Below are 21,934 nucleotides of genomic sequence, written 5' to 3'. Positions count from 1 at the left end.
GAGAGACAGTCTGATACAGATGTGATTGTGTTCTTATTGTCTGTTGTTGTCTCGTCCCCGGTGCGTCCTCCTAATTCTCTCCGTCCCCTCTGACCATCCTCGCTCATTTTTCCCGCCCATAACGTCTCATTCTCCCATCGCTTGTTCTTTACTCACGACGATCCTCCCTTGTCCCTCTTTTCACCTCAATCTTTTTTCATCCCCCCCCCCCCCTCTCTCTCTCTCTCTCGCCCATCCGCTCCCCTCCCCTCCCCGCCACACACAAACACACACATGCCCCCCCCCCCAAACACACACACATACACTCGCGCAAACGTCCCCACCCTCCTCCTCCCATGCACACACACACTCCTGTCCCATTGACAGTCACATCCGGCCGTCCGCATGAGTGTCTCGAAGCCCCCCCCGCCGCCCCCCTCCTCCACCACCCACCTGGTCATCCCCCCCTCCTCCTCGGGCGCCCCCCCCTCCTCTGGCCCCTCTCCGGCGTCCTCTCCCTGCGTGGCCCCCCGGGGCCACCACCACCACCACCACCACCACCATGCCCTGCCCCCCCCTTCCCCGGTGAAGATCAGCATGCAGGAGCACTTTGCCATCAACGTGTGCCCGGGGCCCATCCTGCCCATCCCACAGATCTCTGACTTCTTCCCGCGCTTCCACGACTACCCGTGCACGCCGCCGCCGCCCCGCGAGAAGAAGATCCTGAAGGAGGAGACGTTCAATGGGCACATCATCGGAGCCGAGTTCGATCAGGGGGGCAGAGAGAGCCGCGGCGACGACGACGAGGAGGGAGAGCGGGCCGACTCGGACGACGAAGACAGTGAGTGCTTTGTTATGATTTGTTATGATTTTTGAGTGGTGCAACCACTCCTATAGACAGCTATGTGTGTGGCTGGGTCTGTCGGCAGCAATGGTCAGACGGTGTAGTCTCGCGTTGCCAGACTGTTGCCTCTCGCAGTACAATATGAAGTGGAAGTGGAGCCTCCTCCATTTCCGTTTCGTCTTTACAGTCATTGCACATTTTATCCTACTATAAATATAAATCATATAAAGCTTGTTGCTTAGCAGAAAAGGAAAAAATATATATATTTTAAAATACGTGAACGGAAATGGCAGCTTCCTTGCTCCTTGCTCAGCTTCCTTGCCCCGAAATAGCATTCAGATTGTGGAATAGTTGTCTGGCTACGCGAGACTAATCAGACGACTGTACAGGACAGGTGGTTCCTTTTCTGGAAACGGTGAAACGTGTCACTCCACTTCCACGTCCTGTTGAAATCGTGTCGGAGTGGGCAGCTGAAAACATCGTGTCGGAGTGGGCAGCCAAAAAAATAATAATGCAATGCTGTAAAAAAAAAAACAGTTCAGTGGTTATGAGCGAATGTCCCGAACCAGCATGTCAAAATGTCCAGACACTGTGTGTGTGTGTGTGTGTGTGTGTGTGTGTGTGTGTGTGTGTGTGTGTGACACGAAAGAGAGAGAGTGGGTGGGTGCGCGCGGCCGCGCGCTATCACCCTTGTGTTGGGTGGGTAAATCGCAAGCCATTACAATACACACACACTTTGCATTCCGGGAGCGTCCGTGTGTTTCTTTGTGCCTAAATGAGTTCCTGGGTAAATTGCTCAGAATCACAGAATGTGTTTTTCCGTGTAATTGTGGTGTCAAGTGTTTGTTTCTCCCATCATGCATCACAGTCAGTCAATCCCACTTCCAGTGCTCTGGCATCTCTGATCATCTATACGTGCCACTGAGAGGCAATCTTCTGGTTCCTTCCTTTGACAAACTGGAATCAAACGAGGCAGATGTAGATTCGTGTTGTTATTGCACGCCATGCAGCCTTGTTTCAATAAGGATATCCCATCCACTACCAATTCCAACAGTGGAAAGTAACTCAGTACATTTACTTACTGTACTTAAGTACAATTTTTAGGTATTTGTACGTTACTTGAGTATTTCCGATTCCCAACACTTCTACTCCACTCCATTTCAGAGGCACAGAGGCACGCTGCATTTATTTGAAAACCATGTATGTCCAAAGGTGGGTTTTTTTTCGGGTATGGGCTACAGCTACATGGTCCATAGAGGCTACATGGTCCATAGAGGCTACATGGTCCATAGAGGCTACAGCTACATGGTCCATAGAGGCTACATGGTCCATAGAGGCTACAGCTACATGGTCCATAGAGGCTACAGCTACATGGTCCATAGAGGCTACAGCTCTATGGTCCATAGAGGCTACAGCTATGGTCCATAGAGGCTACATGGTCCATAGAGGCTACATGGTCCATAGAGGCTACATGGTCCATAGAGGCTACAGCTCCATGGTCCATAGAGGCTACATGGTCCATAGAGGCTACATGGTCCATAGAGGCTACATGGTCCATAGAGGCTACATGGTCCATAGAGGCTACATGGTCCATAGAGGCTACATGGTCCATAGAGGCTACATGGTCCATAGAGGCTACATGGTCCATAGAGGCTACAGCTACATGGTCCATAGAGGCTACATGGTCCATAGAGGCTACATGGTCCATAGAGGCTACATGGTCCATAGAGGCTACATGGTCCATAGAGGCTACATGGTCCATAGAGGCTACATGGTCCATAGAGGCTACATGGTCCATAGAGGCTACAGCTCCATGGTCCATAGAGGCTACATGGTCCATAGAGGCTACAGCTCTATGGTCCATAGAGGCTACAGCTCTATGGTCCATAGAGGCTACATGGTCCATAGAGGCTACAGCTACATGGTCCATAGAGGCTACAGCTACATGGTCCATAGAGGCTACATGGTCCATAGAGGCTACATGGTCCATAGAGGCTACATGGTCCATAGAGGCTACATGGTCCATAGAGGCTACAGCTACATGGTCCATAGAGGCTACATGGTCCATAGAGGCTACAGCTACATGGTCCATAGAGGCTACATGGTCCATAGAGGCTACATGGTCCATAGAGGCTACATGGTCCATAGAGGCTACATGGTCCATAGAGGCTACAGCTCTATGGTCCATAGAGGCTACATGGTCCATAGAGGCTACAGCTCTATGGTCCATAGAGGCTACATGGTCCATAGAGGCTACAGCTCTATGGTCCATAGAGGCTACATGGTCCATAGAGGCTACAGCTCTATGGTCCATAGAGGCTACATGGTCCATAGAGGCTACATGGTCCATAGAGGCTACATGGTCCATAGAGGCTACATGGTCCATAGAGGCTACATGGTCCATAGAGGCTCCATGGTCCATAGAGGCTACATGGTCCATAGAGGCTACAGCTACATGGTCCATAGAGGCTACATGGTCCATAGAGGCTACATGGTCCATAGAGGCTACATGGTCCATAGAGGCTACATGGTCCATAGAGGCTACATGGTCCATAGAGGCTACAGCTACATGGTCCATAGAGGCTACATGGTCCATAGAGGCTACATGGTCCATAGAGGCTACAGCTACATGGTCCATAGAGGCTACATGGTCCATAGAGGCTACATGGTCCATAGAGGCTACATGGTCCATAGAGGCTACAGCTACATGGTCCATAGAGGCTACATGGTCCATAGAGGCTACATGGTCCATAGAGGCTACATGGTCCATAGAGGCTACATGGTCCATAGAGGCTACAGCTACATGGTCCATAGAGGCTACATGGTCCATAGAGGCTACATGGTCCATAGAGGCTACATGGTCCATAGAGGCTACATGGTCCATAGAGGCTACAGCTACATGGTCCATAGAGGCTACATGGTCCATAGAGGCTACATGGTAGAGGCTACATGGTCCATAGAGGCTACATGGTCCATAGAGGCTACATGGTCCATAGAGGCTACAGCTACATGGTCCATAGAGGCTACAGCTACATGGTCCATAGAGGCTACATGGTCCATAGAGGCTACATGGTCCATAGAGGCTACATGGTCCATAGAGGCTACAGCTACATGGTCCATAGAGGCTACATGGTCCATAGAGGCTACATGGTCCATAGAGGCTACATGGTCCATAGAGGCTACATGGTCCATAGAGGCTACATGGTCCATAGAGGCTACATGGTCCATAGAGGCTACAGCTACATGGTCCATAGAGGCTACATGGTCCATAGAGGCTACATGGTCCATAGAGGCTACATGGTCCATAGAGGCCTTAATGCCTTAATGCCGTTGCTGCCGCTGCATTAGAGCTATGGGACGTCCAATGCATTGCCCTCGCATGAAATGCAGACCAGCTTCTCGACCTCTGCTAATATAAAAGGAACGTTTTTGCTACTTTGATCATTAGAAAGACATCCACCACGTGTATAAAATGCATTTTAGGCCAGAAAAAATCTATACTTTTAGTTACTCCACTGCGCCCCTACCAATATTGCCAAGAGAAAATCCCATAGACAAGATATTTTCTTCCAGGTACATCGGTATAAGTCCTGTGGGTTTTTTCCCCTTGGTATTCCCTCATACCGAGGTAACATGTGTACTCTTGCTGATGTTAAGTACTGCGCGCAGCATAGTGGTGTAGCACCCGTATACAGACTTCTGCAGGGTTGGCTTCAGGGTCCAGCATTCACTGCCGTATAGGCGAACAGACTCCACCGCTGCGTAGAAGAAGCTGAGTTTGGTTTGACAGCTAGGGAGGTTTGAGTTCCATACACTGGCCATGCCGTTCAGAGCCCTCCATGCAAGTGCCTTCCTCACTTTAAAGATCTTGCTCCGTTGAGTTGACCCATGAGCCCAGGTACTTGAAGTCATTGACTTCAAGTACCATTGAGTACCATTGAAGTCATTGACTTCAAGAGAAGGCACTTTGACAGTGCCTTCTGTTATCTTCAGAGGTGGATGCTCTGATGGGGTGTTATAGGTGAAAACTAGTTTTCTTGGCGTTCTGCCCCGGAGGCCAACCTTGGCCTCACTCTGATGAAAGTGAGCGGCAAAGTGATGTATGTGCTGTCAAGGCCGGAAACTAGACGTTCCCGCCTCTTCCAGGTATGGGGATGATGTCATGCTCATATACCCTCTATATAAGACATTAATTTATGAAAAGAACATGAAGCTGAAATATGGAGATACAAGGTCTCTTGACAGTGTGTGTGTGTGTGTGTGTGTGTGTGTGTGTGTGTGTGTGTGTGTGTGTGTGTGTGTGTGTGTGTGTGTGTGTGTGTGTGTGTGTGTGTGTGTGTGTGTGTGTGTGTGTGTGTGTGTGTGTGTGTGTACAGGTTAAGTAACTGGTGTTGTTTGTTGTCAGCCTACCTGTTCAGTAACCATGGTCTTGTGTGTGTGTGTTGTCAGCCTACCTGTTCAGTAACCATGGTGTTGTGTGTTTTCAGCCTACCTGTTCAGTAACCATGGTGTTGTGTGTTTTCAGCCTACCTTGGCACCCTGGAATTCAACCTGAACTTTGATGTGAGCAACAACAGCCTTCACTGCACCATCCATAAGGCCAAGGTATGTGCAGTAGAGACACTGTCAAAGTATTGAGATGAATGCACTGCTCTGTGCAGAATTGCAAAATGGACCTTGAAAGGGACCCGAAAGGACTTGTACAAACCTTCCAATCCAATGACTTCATTTATAAAGCACATTTTACAACTCAAAAGTTTACTAAGTGCTGTACAGAAGAATAAAACTAAATACACTGTAGCTATAAACACAGATCAAACACACACACACACACACACACACACACACACACACACACACACACAAATACAAAACGGAGATACACCAGTAAGACGCGCAAACGCGGGAAGCGAACGCAGCTCGTACATATTTGGGTTTTGGACGTATAGCTGCTTTGGGGTTATGGCTGAGTCATGGTGACGTAATCACTCAGCTCCATATATGGGCACAAAAGCGGGACAGACAGACACACACACACACACACACAGACATGATCTGCTAGGTCTCATAGTAAGTGCTCACTGCGTTCGCAAAAACATGGACCACAGAAACTCAACCGGGGTTAAAAGCCAAGGTGTAGAGGTGGGTCTTTAGTCGGGATTTTAAGGTCTCAATGGAGGGGGCCAGTTTGACATTGGGTGGAGAACGCATTCCATAATGTGGGGGATATGATGGAAAAGACTCTTTTTTACCCTAAGGTTTAGCTGGCCCGCAGACCGCAGTGACCGTGGGGGATTATACACCTCAATAAGATCCGACAGATACTGAGGTGCCAAAACCATTCAGTCTTTTAAAAACAAACAATAATAATACAACGTGTGTAAAGGTCCTTTCAAACGGGCAGCGATGAACGAACGCAAGCGTCAAAAAACTAAAAAAGACAAAAAAAAATGCAGCTCTCACTGAAAATGAATTACTATGCTCGTAAATCGCAGAGTGGAATAATAAGAGAGTGGCGACACGCTTTGATCTCGCCGCAAAGCGGGTGCCTATGGGCTATAGTTCCAAACATTGGAACTATCCCATTGAGAGAGAATGAGCACTTCCGCATTCCACTGTTACAATGGGAGTCAACGCTTTAGTGTCGTCACTCTCTTACTATTCCTCTCGGGTAAATCTCTGCCCGTTTGAAATGGACCTTCATGCACACCTGCTGGCCTCAGAGACGGCCGCATTAGGCATGAGAGAATGTGAATAAAGTGACAGGCATCAAATATCAAAGTCAATAACGTACTGTACACACACACACACACATACAGAGACGTGGTGCATTTATAGATGGATAAAATACGACGGTAACATATCACAATGTCTTGGCACGTAAAGCTTCATACCGATCGCCGTCGGCGGAAAAAACGTGGCAAAACACAACATTTAACGTTTAGCTCCGGCTATAGATACTATCCAGAACGGCCGAACGGTCGGACGTACAGTATAGTACACACGAGGGCACAGATTTTTGCGCCGTATGTTGTTGGACTGTCAGATGATGTTAATTAATGTCCTGTGAGCTTGCCCGACGAGGGAAAAAAAGGGCACAATGGTGCGAAGGAAAAGGACACCCCGGTAGCACTATGCTCAGATGTAACTATGGCGGGAGGACACAATCTGACGCTCTGTGTCATCACCAGTCACCATTGACTCATCTGCGTGTGTGTGTGTGTGTGTGTGTGTGTGTGTGTGTGTGTGTGTGTGTGTGTGTGTGTGCGTGTGCGTGCTGTCTCTGTGTGTGTGTGTGTGTCTGCAGGGACTGAAGGCGATGGACTCCAATGGGCTCGCGGATCCATACGTCAAGCTTCATCTCCTGCCCGGGGCTAGCAAGGTCAGAACTCCAGACTAAATCTGCAGATGATTTAGTCGACTAAAATGTATTTTGGCGGTGCCTTGATGCCGTCGTATCGTTTACTTTTGCTGAAAATAGCAGATCTACAAGCTCGAGCTTGTAGATCTGCTATTTTCAGCATGCAACCAAGTGTAAAATGACTTATACTGGATCTCTTGTCCACTATAGTCCCTTCCTAACATTTTAGTCTAGTTTTTATTTGTTGACGAAATTGTCAGTATATTTAGTCTTAGTTTTAGTCACAATAGCTTCGTTTTAATTTAGTTTCCATTTAGTTTTCATCAGTGGAAAAGGTAGTCGACAGAACATTTTTCATCTTAGTTTTAGTCGACGAAATCAACACTGATTCTCTGCCCCATTCACAACATGTGCCGTTCTCTTCTTGTCTAGATAGAGCACACCAGACAGCAAAGAACCTACAACGAACGATTGAAAATAACTGGGGCGAAACAAAAGAGGTTTTTAATTAATTAAAATGCCACGTGCGATTTCATTATCCCCAGTCAGAGACATGTAAAGAGTCCACGTGGGGGTACAGTTTTTACACTCCAATGATTGTACACTGTGTGTGTGTGTTATATATGTATAATGTGTTTGAGCATAATGCAAGCAATTTATTCGTGTTCTTTTTCTTTTGCCAGCTACATGAAAAAGGTCAAACAGAATGTCACCGAATCCCGTGCAGAAAAAGAAAAGAGCTTGCTATAGCAGCTAGACTAATCTAGCATGTGGTTTCAAGCCATTGCACAGGGCTCTGCGTTGGTCACCGGCCAATGCTCCGCTCTGCCGAGCAGAAACATAACGTGTTCTGGTCTGTTTCATCACCCCCTTTCGCCTTGTTCTTAATTCTCTCTCTGCGAGGTACGAATATATTCATACCCCCCGGCTATGGGACGTTATCAGCCAGGTACGAACATGTTCGTATACCCCCTCATATCAGCGACGGCTCCAGAAAATTGTGACTGGGGGTGCTATGGGGGGGCTAATGATGGTTTACATAGAAGTCCTCTCCGTTTACCTATAGGTTCAAAGCAGGATTTTCAAACCTCCATAACTCAGGAATCCTTGGTGATCCTCAGCCATCCAAAGTTCGGATGTCATTTGTGACTTTGTCTCGCAATGATGATAGCCAATGGTTGCAGTGAGTGTGTGAATGGGGCTACAGGGGGGAGGAAACCGATTATCTTTAAAGTGGACGCAGGTGCTGGCACAGCTTAACTACAAGTATGCTACCAAGCTAGTGGCAGAGAAAGAGTTAATGCAAACGGCAGCAGCCCAAAGATGAGGCGCGTGCAGGGCAGCGTTAACGCCTTGGGCTATAGGCGGCGGCAACCTGTTGTCAGCCATTTTTGGCTCAAGGTTAACACACACACACAGCGAGGCTGGTGTGACAAACGGGGCAGACATCCATCCAGACGGACGGTTTGCACCGATGCGACCGACCGCAGAGGTCTTAAGGTGCAACCCTCAGAAACCACCGCCGTTACCACCGCCCGCCCGCAGCCCCCCTCCAGCCCCCCTTTCCCGTCTGTGTGTTTTGGTCCCCTTTGTTGTTATCTCACATTCCCTTTATCCACCCTCTGTCACTATCTCTCCATCTTGCCGTGACCCTCTTTGACCTTGAAATACCAACAGTGCGTGTGGTGGGAGGGAGGGAGGGAGGGAGGCGGGAGGGGAGGGGAGGGGAGGGGCGGGGGCAGGACGGCAGCAGGTGGTCGTCATGGCAACACTGTGGATTGTTATACGGCTCACGTCAACAGGCAAATGGCGAGTGTTGATGGGCGAGAGAGAGAGAGAGACAGAGGGAGAGACAGAGAGAGAGGGTGGTAAAGGGAGATGAGGGGAGAGAGAGAGGGAGATAGGGGGGAGGGGGAGATGGAGGGAGGGAGAGAGAGAGAGAGAGAGAGAGAGAGAGAGAACGTCAGTGAGCACGCCAATACCCACACACACCTGCCTGGGGTAAATATCGACCACACAGTCCATGCTGCTCCAAGGAACACACACACACACACACACACACACACACACACACACGTCACACACACACACGCAGTCACACACACATTCACACACACTCTCACACACACACAGGACCATGCTGCTCCAAGGTAGAGCCGTGGAAGTGTGAAAGTGACGATGACAGGCACACACTCGTGCACGCACGCATGCACACACACACACACACACACACACACACACATTTTCTTCCTCACAAAAGGATGCTGTTAACTCATCAACAGCTATTCAGACTATGTCAGACATACAAACACACACACCCATGGCACGCGCCTGTCCATGCTCATACGCATATTACTGTAGTCTAACATCACTCACACACACACACACACACACACACGTACACACATACGGATTGAAATGTTAGGTCCTTTCATTCATTAATTACCACCCCAGATTTCACAGAGTGTTTTTTTTTTGTCGCCACGGTGCTTTCAGCAGCGCTCTGTGCACGTGGCGGGGGGGGGGATGGTTGCTTTGGGGGCTTTGGGGGGTGTGAGACGTTCCTCATCATGTCTCACACCCACAGAAAACTAGACTATAACACTAAAACATTCCAGGTGACTCATTGTGACTAAGGTCACGTTCACACCTCTAATTCGGTATAGACTCGATGCGAATGGGCAGAGAAGTTGCTTATTAAATTTGCCGCGTTTGCCTTCACACTGCGCTGTGATCCGCAGCAATTGGAAACGCAGCAGGGAACTTTATCTTTTTTTATTTTTTATGGAGGGACAGACAGTAGGCTGACAGGAAATGGGGAGAGAGATGGGGGGGGTGACATGCCTTCGGGATCGGGAGTCGAACCCGCAGCACACTGCCAGACTGGATTACCAGCCAAGGCGCCTGGACCGCTAAGCCACGGCCCAGGCCAGCAGGGAACTTTATCAATGTGTTCAATGCACAAACTACACTGTGAAATATGTGGTGTTCAAATTATACTCAGAGTAATAGTTAAAACGTCACGAAAAATTAGAGTTACGTGCATGCAGTGTGTCGTCGGGCCGTCAGGGACTGGATCTCTCTCTCTCTCTCTCTCTCTCTCTCTCTCTCTCTCCACACGCACTGTTCTCTTGGGCATGGAGGCACAGCGCTGAGAGCATCTGAGTGCAGACAGCAGCGCAAAATGAATCCGACCTCCGCCGTTTACAAGTTTAGACAGATGAAGAAAGTGTCCACTACTCCCAGTCCCCACACAGCGACAGTGACGGCACTCCATGTTTATGCAAAGACAGACAGACAGACTATTCTGTAGGCTACACTGCAGTGTTTTTATGAGTTTCCTTATAAGCAATTGATTAATGTACTCATCCTCATATTTTCCGATGAGTGCTTCAGTCTCCTCATTCGACTGCGTCTATCCACGGTAACGTGCGTAAAATATGCTTTCTCTGTCTCCAACTGTGTTTCCTCATCATTCATCCGCCACATTGTTTGCTTTATTTCCATTATTTGATTTGATGCAGGTTGCATTCACACCTGCAGTGAAATAGAGTAGAATGCAGTTCTTTGATCCGCATCAGACTTGGATTGAGCCTTCACACCTGCCAAACGAAGCACACTTTCTGACAATTTCTTGTCAGAAAGTGTTGATTCGATCTAGTGGAAAGAATACTCACATTAGAGGTTCCTGGAACAACATATTTTGAGATTGGCGTCCTAGGCCAATTACATATAATTCTGGGGGTCCTTGTTTGAGAACCACTGACGTAGAAAACATTTGTAGAATCGTCCTCGGGTCTAAATGGATTAAGGCTTAATAGCATATTGAACACTTCAGCGTGTGTGTCCGCTTTCTTGTCTTTTACAAGATTCCCTCTTCAGTGTATTCTCCCGTGGACCCGCGGCACTTGTGTGTAAGCATCCTGGTGTGTAGTGTTGTACCAGCGACCCCCCCAGAAGACAACGCATTTACAAACACTTTCAGGATGTTTCAAAAATTGTAGCTCACTGTGAGGCTGCTTGTAGTACATCCAATATACAGTCTAAAACGGCACGGTTTAGATCAGTACTTATTGTTGTATGATGCGCCAAATGTAGCTTACCTAAAAGGTCAGCAACGCGTAGGGCTGTCTGTCACCATTACATTTTTGGCGATTAACACACAAATTATTGTAATGAATGATTTCCGTCATAAAGAATACATTTATGTTTGTCTGGTAATCAAAAAAATGCACAGGGTAGATGGTCCGTTGCGTCGTGCTTGTGGTTATAGGGTTAGGTTTGGGATTTAGGGTAGGGTTAGTAATATAAATGCCCGACATATGATCCTATGTCATGACCCACACTGCATGACCATATATGATCCTATGTCATGACCATATATGATCCTATGTCATGACTCACACTGCATGACCATATATGATCCTATGTCATGACTCACACTGCATGACCATATATGATCCTATGTCATGACCCACACTGTATGACCATATATGATCCTATGTCATGACCCACACTGCATGACCATATATGATCCTATGTCATGACCCACACTGCATGACCATATATGATCCTATGTCATGACTCACACTGCATGACCATATATGATCCTATGTCATGACCCACACTGTATGACCATATATGATCCTATGTCATGACTCACACTGCATGACCATATATGATCCTATGTCATGACCCACACTGTATGACCATATATGATCCTATGTCATGACCCACACTGTATGACCATATATGATCCTATGTCATGACCCACACTGCATGACCATATATGATCCTATGTCATGACCCACACTGCATGACCATATAGGTGAGAGTCATAACACAATGCTTAAAACACCAAAAGGGGTTCCCGCCCCAAAATGGGTTAAGGTCTGTTGCGCAACTACTGTACATGTTCACCTGTGGCTTTGTGTGGTGCCACTCAAAGTGACTACTGCAGGATGCATGCCCCTTGTATTCCTTACAGATATAGCTGAGGGCTGAAAACACCCGCATGACAGACCTTAGCCCATTTTGGGCGGGAACACCTTTTGGTGTTTTAAGCATTATGGTATAATTTAGCTATTGACAAATAGCAGATCTACAAGCTCGTAGCGCGCCATTCGTCAGTCGTGAAAATGCGGTGCAACATATTTTCAGATTGGGGTCGTGGCCAATTTACATACAAGTTTGGGGTTCCTTCACATGAAATAGTTTGAGCACCACTGATACTGAAACTGAAAAGAAATGTTTAGAATTTTGAGCTCAGGTCTTAATGGATTTCATTAGACATGACCCTGAAATGGGGGAACATTTCAAAGGAAGTGCAAGTATGGTTGGTGTCAGAGAAGTGAAGGCTGAATGTTTGCATGGCACGATGACGAAAGCTGCCGTAGCTGCGGGGAGTCGTGACTCATGAACAGTATAAGTCCATCCATCCATCCTTCAACCTAACTCTGCTCATGAACAGTATAAGTCCATCCATCCATCCATCCTTCAACCTGACTCTGCTCATGAACAGTATAAGTCCATCCATCCTTCAACCTGACTCTGCTCATGAACAGTATAAGTCCATCCATCCATCCATCCTTCAACCTGACTCTGCTCATGAACAGTATAAGTCCATCCATCCATCCTTCAACCTGACTCTGCTCATGAACAGTATAAGTCCATCCATCCATCCTTCAACCTAACTCTGCTCATGAACAGTATATTCATGAGCAGTCTGCCCCCTCGATGACCTCCCTAGGGAGATGCTCGAGAGGCATCCTATGATGCCCGAACCACCTAAGCTGGCTCCCTTCCAGGCGAAGAAGCAGTGACTCTACTCTGAGTCTCTCTTGCGTGACTGAACTTCTCACCCTATCTCTAAGGGAGATGTCAGCCACCCGTCTGAGAAAACTCATTTCGGCCGCTTGTATTCGCGACCTTATTCTTTCAGTCATGTCATGACCCACACTGCATGACCGTATAGGAAAGAAGATTGCTTGTTCTGGCTCAGCTCTCTTTTTGTCACAACAGTGCAGCACAGTAAGTTCTTCAAACAAAGTTAATAGTTTTTCTTGTTTATAATTTTTATCCCACGATTTTGTAACCCATTCTTTCCACCCAGTGTCAATTATCTAATGTAATCATGGGCGCTACACTCCCTCCGCCAACCTGGGGAGAGCAGCGGACTGACCTCATGCTTCCTTCAATGCATGAGGAGTCCAAGCCGCTTCTTTTCACCTGACGGGGGGAGTTTCCCCGGTTGGACGTATAGTGCGTGGAGGGAACACATTATTTCAACCATGTTTCATTCCCCCTCCATCAGGCACCCGCAAATGTTGCGAGCCATTTTCAACAAAGTATGAAATAGCTCCCAACATACAGTGCGGCCGGGTCACCACGGACACCAGGTTGAAAGGGCTTGAACAGAAAGCCAAACTGTGCAGTTTGCATGGCTGGTGAATGGAACTCAGGAGGAGGAGAAGACAGGCTGACGGTATGGCAGAACAATGGAATGCAGTGTGGGCTCTACAGCACATTACACTGCTTTGCCATCACAGCCTGGCGGGCCACAAAACACAATGAAAAGCACAAAAATCGTTCTCACCCACGAGACACACGACATTGAGAGAGACGAGAGGCGGGGAAGGGGAGGATAATTATACGTTGAAAAGCACTAGAAGTTTTCACACTCGAATTGACTAGTTTGCTGGAAGAGCGAACACAGCAAAATCCAGAGTGTTAATTAAAAATCATGATGTGTTCATCATGTGTTCATGACGTCAATTAACAGCAGTGGCTCAGGGGGTAGAGTGGCCGGTAGAGCGGCCCGGATGGGAACTGAGTTCGATCCCGGGCTTCAGAAAGACTCCTATAGTTGCTCCCAACATGCAGGATAGTGCCTTGCATGGTTTCCACCGCCATCAGAGTGTGTGTGTGTGTGTGTGTGTGTGTGTGTGTGTGTGTGTGCGGCACTACGTACGTGTGAATAATGCACAATCATTGTAAAGTGTATAAAAGCGCTATATAAATGCACCATTTAGCCCCGCAGAGAAGAACACAGAGCTGCAATTTGAAAAGCACGAGAGAAATAAAATATGCTCAAACTAAACTAACCAGTGACCACAACCTGAACTCCTGAAGGCACGGAGAGAATGAGTCAGCCTATATACAGTATATTATGCCCATTTAATAAATCTCAGTGAAAAGTAAGTGTTGAATAGCGTCGGCAGTGTACAGTTATTATAGTACAGTTATTATAGTAGTGCGTGGCCCCCTGGGCCTTTTATTTTTATTATGGTGGAAACGTTTCATTTGTCGTGTATTAAAACAGTGAGTGGTGTGCTGCTGTGTTGGAGGATGTGTGGTTGGTTGATATCAGGGCATCTGGCGGCTGCTGCTGGTGGTGTTGTGACATGGGAGGGAGGTGGAGGGGGGGGGGGCACAGGGACAGGTGAAGTGTGGAAAGCCTGCTGTCCTCTTCCCCCGAAAAAACTAGGTGGCAGATGTCTGTGACTTCCGGAGCTGGGTGGGGTGGGGGGGGATAAATAAATGTGTTTTCCCTCCAACTGCTCCTGGCAGAACGCTCCGTCATTATAAGCTTTATTATTGATATCAAACGGGATCGCTGTATTATTATAATTTTTTTGCTTGGCCTTTCCTTCTTCAGCGATCCTAGAACGGTACGTTCACTTCTTGCATGCAGGCTGACTAAAAAGCTGAATAACTCTAAATCTACGGAGCTCTCCATGGTTTTGACTTCTTTTCTCTTCAAGTTGCCAGAAAGCTGCTGGCAGCGCCGACATAAGCTGTGTACGCTCTACTTGCAGTCTTTTTTTTTTTTACTGCAATGATGAGCCAGCACAACCCAAGCTTCTCACCCGCCTTACTTGTAATGTGATGTGACAATAATAAAGATTGATTCTGATGTCCATTCTTCTTCTTCTTCTTCCACTTCCAGGCAAACAAGTTACGCACAAAGACCTTGAAGAACACGCTGAACCCGGTGTGGAACGAGACGCTGGTGTACCACGGCATCACGGCCATCGACATGACCACCAAAACACTCAGGTAGGATATTAATTTCCCTGATCCGTTAAGAAGACCTGACAACAGACTCTACAACAGAAATGTCTTCTATATATTATTTTTCTATATGTCAGTGCAGTTCTCAAACTATTTCATGTCAAGGACCGCCAAATGATATGATACAATGATATGTAATTGCATGGCCTCCGACCCCCCATCTGAAAATATGTTGTTCCAGGGACCCCACTCCCACCCCACCCTGAAGCAAAGATTTGAGTTAAAAACGTTTGCTGTGAAAGAGTATTCAAAGATTTGCACACGTTTTCACGATTCTTCTAAAATAGTAGATCTACAAGCTTGTACTGCGGCACTGAGCGCTACGAGCTTGTAGATCTGCTATTTTTCAACAGCTAAAAGTTTTAAAATAATGGTTAAAGTGGTTAAAAGCTATGAGGTGACACAGATGCGTTCCTCACTCAGGTCTAAATGGGCTAATGCCGCGGCTCAACTATCGCCCAATCCCCAGCACCGCCAAATGATGGCTTCATTACGCAGGGGAACAAACTATTCATGACTCCTCCAAATCGCTGGCGCTAATGCCAATAACTGTCCATGCCTCCCCAGTGGATGTTTCCCAGTTAATGCATTATCGCAGCCTGCAGGCCAAAAATATTGCTTGGTTAGCGGGTGGAGGCCTGTGGTGACTCTGCTGAGCTGTTGGCCAGCTAGCTATAGCCCGCAGAGACTCTGCAGAGTCGCTGAGGTCAAAAATGTGTCCACACACAAATCGGGCAAAGGAATACGCTACCCCCCCCCCTCGATTAAAATCAAATGTTGCTACAAAAAACAACACTGCCTTGCAGTGGTGGAAAAAGTATAGGCTACTCACATGTTTTACTTAAAGATGGAGCGCCACCCTAAAACATGATCATAGGAGAGGAGAGAGATTTCTACTGTATACTGTACTGTACAAGCTCTCCCCCTGGTGTGTGTGTGTGTGTGTGTGTGTGTGTGTGTGTGTGTGTGTTAGGCTGCACAACAGTGACAATTGGTGGTGATAATATGCTATTGCCGTGCTCAGACCCAGGAACACAGCCAGGGACACACACAGCTGTTTATTATTTATTATTATTTATTATTATTACCACTCAAAAAGTGTACAGTATTTGTTAAAATGTGGTACACATATTTTCTGAGGTGGTACTTCAGTTTATGAAACGGTTGGGGACCACTGCGGTTACATCACCGTGCACCCATCCTGATTGTCAGTGAAAGAGGATTCAGAGAGAGAGAGAGAGAGTTTGTTTTTCCTCCGTGGCACACTGGGTTCCAGAATGCTCCCGTTTGCTCAGAGATTAGCAGCATTAGAGTCGGACGTCATTGTGCTGAAGTGTCTTCGGGGAAACAAACTCCAAACGCAGGCAGTTTGGACACTCTTGTTGCACTTGTCGTACAGCTGGATTTGCGAGCAAACGCGCATGCGTACACACATCTAATCCTCTTGTAACAGATACATGCACACAGATATACAGATACAGACAGGCGGTCAGGTGTTTGTCATTCGGAATGCATGTCAAGGACACTGACTGCATCCAGGCTGCATGCATGGAGAGAATGAATTAATGAATGCCCCACTTCTGAACGCATGCCAAAAGGACTTCTTCTTTGCATCATTGCATAATACTGTACATGCAGGTTCTATAAGCATTGACACATTGAATGTAATATACATTCTCTCGTGTCCTATGTGTGTGTGGGTACACACACACACACACACGCTAGGAAAGTATCTGCGGCCCCTCACACCATGAGGAAGCCCACCTGACCTCTATCCAAGGAGAAAGGAGACAGCCCTGAAGACATGTTGGCACGGAGGCTCGGAGGAGCTAAAAAGGGGGAGGATCAGAGAGGTATGGAGTCAAGATAGAGAGACAGAGGAACAGAGAGAGAGAGAGAGAGAGAGAGAGAGACGGAGAAATACAGACGGAAAAGCAGACAGTGACAAAAATAGGGAGACAGTGAGAGAGAAGACTGACTGACTGATGCCGATATGGATCGGAGAGAGAGCGAGAGGGCGCGAGAGGAGGGAAAGTGTGAATGATGCCAAGTGACAGAGAGGTGAGAATTGAGGAAACTATACAGACAGTGGCCAAGAAAGACTGAGGGGAACAACGGAACAGACAGGGAAACGGAGATAGAAAATGGAGTGTTAACTCATTTTAGACCTGCAGAGACCAGATTCTACAAAAAATGTCTTCCAAATCCTGACAGTTTATTGAAAAAACCCTAGGTCTGTGGTGCTCAAACTATTTCATGTCAAGGACCCCCGAAATTATAATGCATTTGGCCGCCGACCCCATCTCAGCTGTGGAAGAATATATATTCAAAGATTTTAATCTGCAGCCAAATGCATGATAATTCTGGGGGTCCTTTTCATGAAAAAGGTTGAGAACCACTGTGGTTTTTAAGTGGTGTCCACACACACACACACCCCGGGGACCCCCACACAGTAACTCTGTCATTTCTCAACCTGTGGGTCTGGAAGTTCCAGGGACCGCCACACGGAGTTGCACCAGTCACTTCACACCGGTGTGATTTTTCAGAAAACGGTCATGATTTAGAAGACATTTGTAGAATCAGTTCTCAAGTCTTAAATGGGTTTAAAAAAAACAGAAAAGCCCCGCCCAGTAGGGGAGTGGTATAGGGAGCATCCCCTGACCATGCAGATCCAAACTGTTCATTTAGAATAGGGTGACCATGCAGATCCAAACTGTTCATTTAGAATAGGGTGACCATGCAGATCCAAACTGTTCATTTAGAATAGGGTGACCATGCAGATCCAAACTGTTCATTTAGAATAGGGTGACCATGCAGATCCAAACTGTTCATTTAGAATAGGGTGACCATGCAGATCCAAACTGTTCATTTAGAATAGGGTGACCATGCAGATCCAAACTGTTCATTTAGAATAGGGTGACCATGCAGATCCAAACTGTTCATTTAGAATAGGGTGACCATGCAGATCCAAACTGTTCATTTAGAATAGGGTGACCATGCAGATCCAAACTGTTCATTTAGAATAGGGTGACCATGCAGATCCAAACTGTTCATTTAGAATAGGGTGACCATGCAGATCCAAACTGTTCATTTAGAATAGGGTGACCATGCAGATCCAAACTGTTCATTTAGAATAGGGTGACCATGCAGATCCAAACTGTTCATTTAGAATAGGGTGACCATGCAGATCCAAACTGTTCTTTTAGAATAGGGTGACCATGCAGATCCAAACTGTTCATTTAGAATAGGGTGACCATGCAGATCCAAACTGTTCATTTAGAATAGGGTGACCATGCAGATCCAAACTGTTCATTTAGAATAGGGTGACCATGCAGATCCAAACTGTTCATTTAGAATAGGGTGACCATGCAGATCCAAACTGTTCATTTAGAATAGGGTGACCATGCAGATCCAAACTGTTCATTTAGAATAGGGTGACCATGCAGATCCAAACTGTTCATTTAGAATAGGGTGACCATGCAGATCCAAACTGTTCATTTAGAATAGGGTGACCATGCAGATCCAAACTGTTCATTTAGAATAGGGTGACCATGCAGATCAAACTGTTCATTTAGAATAGGGTGACCATGCAGATCCAAACTGTTCATTTAGAATAGGGTGACCATGCAGATCCAAACTGTTCATTTAGAATAGGGTGACCATGCAGATCCAAACTGTTCATTTAGAATAGGGTGACCATGCAGATCCAAACTGTTCATTTAGAATAGGGTGACCATGCAGATCCAAACTGTTCATTTAGAATAGGGTGACCATGCAGATCCAAACTGTTCATTTAGAATAGGGTGACCATGCAGATCCAAACTGTTCATTTAGAATAGGGTGACCATGCAGATCCAAACTGTTCATTTAGAATAGGGTGACCATGCAGATCCAAACTGTTCATTTAGAATAGGGTGACCATGCAGATCAAACTGTTCATTTAGAATAGGGTGACCATGCAGATCCAAACTGTTCATTTAGAATAGGGTGACCATGCAGATCCAAACTGTTCATTTAGAATAGGGTGACCAGGGTGTTCAGGTCCTACCTGACAGGCAGAACCATGTCTGTCAGCGCTGCTGGCTCTGAATCGTCACCAGCGCCGTTGTCGTATGGTGTTCCACAGGGCTCTATTTTAGCCGCAGTGCTCTTCTCCCTATACCTCCTGCCGCTAGGGTCCATCCTCAGAAAACATGGCATTTCGTTCCATTTCTATGCTGATGACAGTCAGATCTATGTTCCCCTAAAGAAGAAAGACGCTGACCCTAAAGCTCTTCTCTCTTGCCTAGACGACATTAAAGCCTGGATGGCCCTAAGCTTTCTAAGCTTCAATGAGAAGAAAACTGAGGTGGTAGTGTTTGCCCCAAATGGTTCTGGTAACCCCCCTCCTCTTGATCTAGGCCCCCTGGCTCAGTTTGTGAAGCCAACAGTCTCCAACCTAGGCTTTAAAATGGACAACGATTTTAAGCTAGATCGCCAAATTAGCTCAGTGGTGAAGTCTAGCTTTTTTCATTTACGTCAACTGGCAAAAGTAAAACCCTTTTTAACCACTCAGCACCTTGAGACAGTAATCCATGCCTTTATTACATCTCGGCTGGATTACTGTAACGCCCTCTACCTTGGAGCCAGTCAGTCCTCCCTTGCTCGGCTTCAACTAATTCAGAACGCGGCTGCCCGACTTCTTACTGGCACGCGTAAGAGAGAGCATATAACTCCCATCCTCGCCTCTCTCCACTGGCTGCCAGTGAATCTTAGAATTAAGTTCAAGGTTCTGCTTTTTACTTTTAAAGCTCTAAGTGGTCTCGCCCCTCCATACCTCTCCGAGCTCCTCCACCCCTACTCTCCTGCCCGCTCCCTCAGGTCAGCTGACCTGATGCTGCTAGAGGTCCCGAGGGCGAAGCGGAAGCTTAGAGGGGACAGAGCCTTTTCAGTCGCTGCCCCCAAGCTCTGGAACGACCTTCCCCTGCAAATTAAGCAGGCCCCCTCTCTGGCCATTTTTAAAACCTCGCTTAAAACGCACTTTTATTCTTTGGCTTTTAACACAGCATGAGACCTCTGTTCCTGAACTAGCCTCCCCCACCCTCCTTCCCTTGTTTTGGGTTTTGTTTTGTGTGTTGTCTTTGTTCTCTGTGTTTTTAGTCTATGCGTTTTCTTACTGTTTTACCTATGTACTGTACAGCACTTTGTGGCAGCTATGGTTGTTTTAAATGTGCTTTATAAATAAAGTTGAGTTGAGTTGAGTTGAGACCATGCAGATCCAAACTGTTCATTTGAGGTATCGCTTGTGTGGGACGGGGGGGACGGGGACGTATGTATTCACATACTGTGAATACAAATATTGTATTCACAGTATGTAGAATGGGTGCATTCACTTCAAACGAAAGCACACGTCAATACAAAAACTGCTACGAGAATGAAAACCATGAAAAAGCACTAAGACTTGTTTACATCAGGGTCATCCATGTTCAATTCATCAGAACATTTAAAGACGTACGCTAACTGGTTTAGCAACTTATTACCTAAATTGCTAGCGTCTCACTTTTTTTATGTTAATGTTGGTCCTGGGTGGTATGTGGCTGACTTGCTGTAGCCTATAGAGGATATTCCTCATGTTATTTTAACAGGCTTAAAACATATATTTTGCTGGAAAAGAGACGAGAGTGCTGTACAACAGAAGGCCATGGGGACTAAAGGGCTCCATTTTCGTCAGCGCTAAACCCCTTATCCCTAAACTTCTTTGCCTTTTTTTGAATAGTTAAAATGGCCAGTCTACAAGCTCACAACGTGTCAATGTAGACTAGTTGAACTATTCAAAAATGTTTTTCAAAATAGTGAAAAAAGGCAAAGAAGTTTAGGGATAAGGGGTTTAGCGCTGACGAAAATGGAGCCCTGTCTATAGGGGCATTTGAACACTATTGCCTGCCATGTCATAATGTGGGACTTCAGTGTCTGGATTTGTGGGACACCTTGAAGAGTCTTGGAAATGAGGGACTGGCACACAAAAGATATAACATATAATTACGGTCACCCTAGCCGAAGAAAGAAAGCTATCCTATCAGGACATCAGCATGTGAACAGAGAACATGACCACCAAACTAAAAGTATCCTTATTATACCAATAAACATGGTTCTCTTTAAACCACAAAGTACAACAGAGGAGAATGGAGAACACACACAAACACACAGGAGGGGAGATCTCTGGGGAGGTGTTTTACCTTGAGGGACGAGATCCCCGGGGAGATGTTTACCCACTAGCTAATGCCCTTCTGCATCTCGCTCCACTGCTGCCCAGCAGGGGATAGAAGGGGAGATTCTACCTTTTGGTCTGTGTTGGTTAGTGAGGTATCAAGCCTCCCTGTGAATCAAACTGCCCGAAGGCTCAGACAGTCGATGTAGAATTATATAGTGGTGCTTTAAAGCAAAGACTTTTCCACAGGAGGACACAAAAGCAGGAAGAAAGAATGCAGTGTTTAAATGGAATTGCCATGCACGTACAGTACAGGCGTGGGGTCTATTCAATACAAAATGCTGCTGTACTGCAGTGCAAACTGTGCTGTGCTAGAGAGAAAAACTAAACAAATCGATTGCATTAATAAAAAACATGCAGGCCTTCTGCAAAACGGCATTGCAGGCGCTAGACCAGCAAACATGGCTTGGATAAGAGAGCATTACTGAGT

The 21,934-nt window shown here is 46.6% G+C and overlaps 1 protein-coding gene across 1 annotated transcript in view; it reads left to right on the top strand.

The window, feature by feature from the left end:
- Positions 1-384: 384 nt before the first annotated feature.
- doc2g (double C2-like domains, gamma) overlaps positions 385-21,934 on the top strand; it is a gene marked incomplete at its 5' end in the record, with an annotated part of 54,814 nt that continues 33,264 nt past the window's right edge. The window contains 4 exons of the mRNA XM_080760647.1: positions 385-820; positions 5,349-5,428; positions 7,131-7,205; positions 15,133-15,242. Coding sequence (XP_080616773.1) covers positions 385-820; positions 5,349-5,428; positions 7,131-7,205; positions 15,133-15,242 — 701 coding nt within the window. The remainder of the gene's footprint in view (positions 821-5,348; positions 5,429-7,130; positions 7,206-15,132; positions 15,243-21,934) is intronic.

Source organism: Protomyctophum bolini, assembly GCF_963924005.1.
Source record: "Protomyctophum bolini genome assembly, chromosome: 3".
Lineage (NCBI taxonomy): Eukaryota > Metazoa > Chordata > Actinopteri > Myctophiformes > Myctophidae > Protomyctophum > Protomyctophum bolini.
Note: the sequence above shows the minus strand (reverse complement) of the source record. Positions and strands in the feature narration are given on the sequence as shown.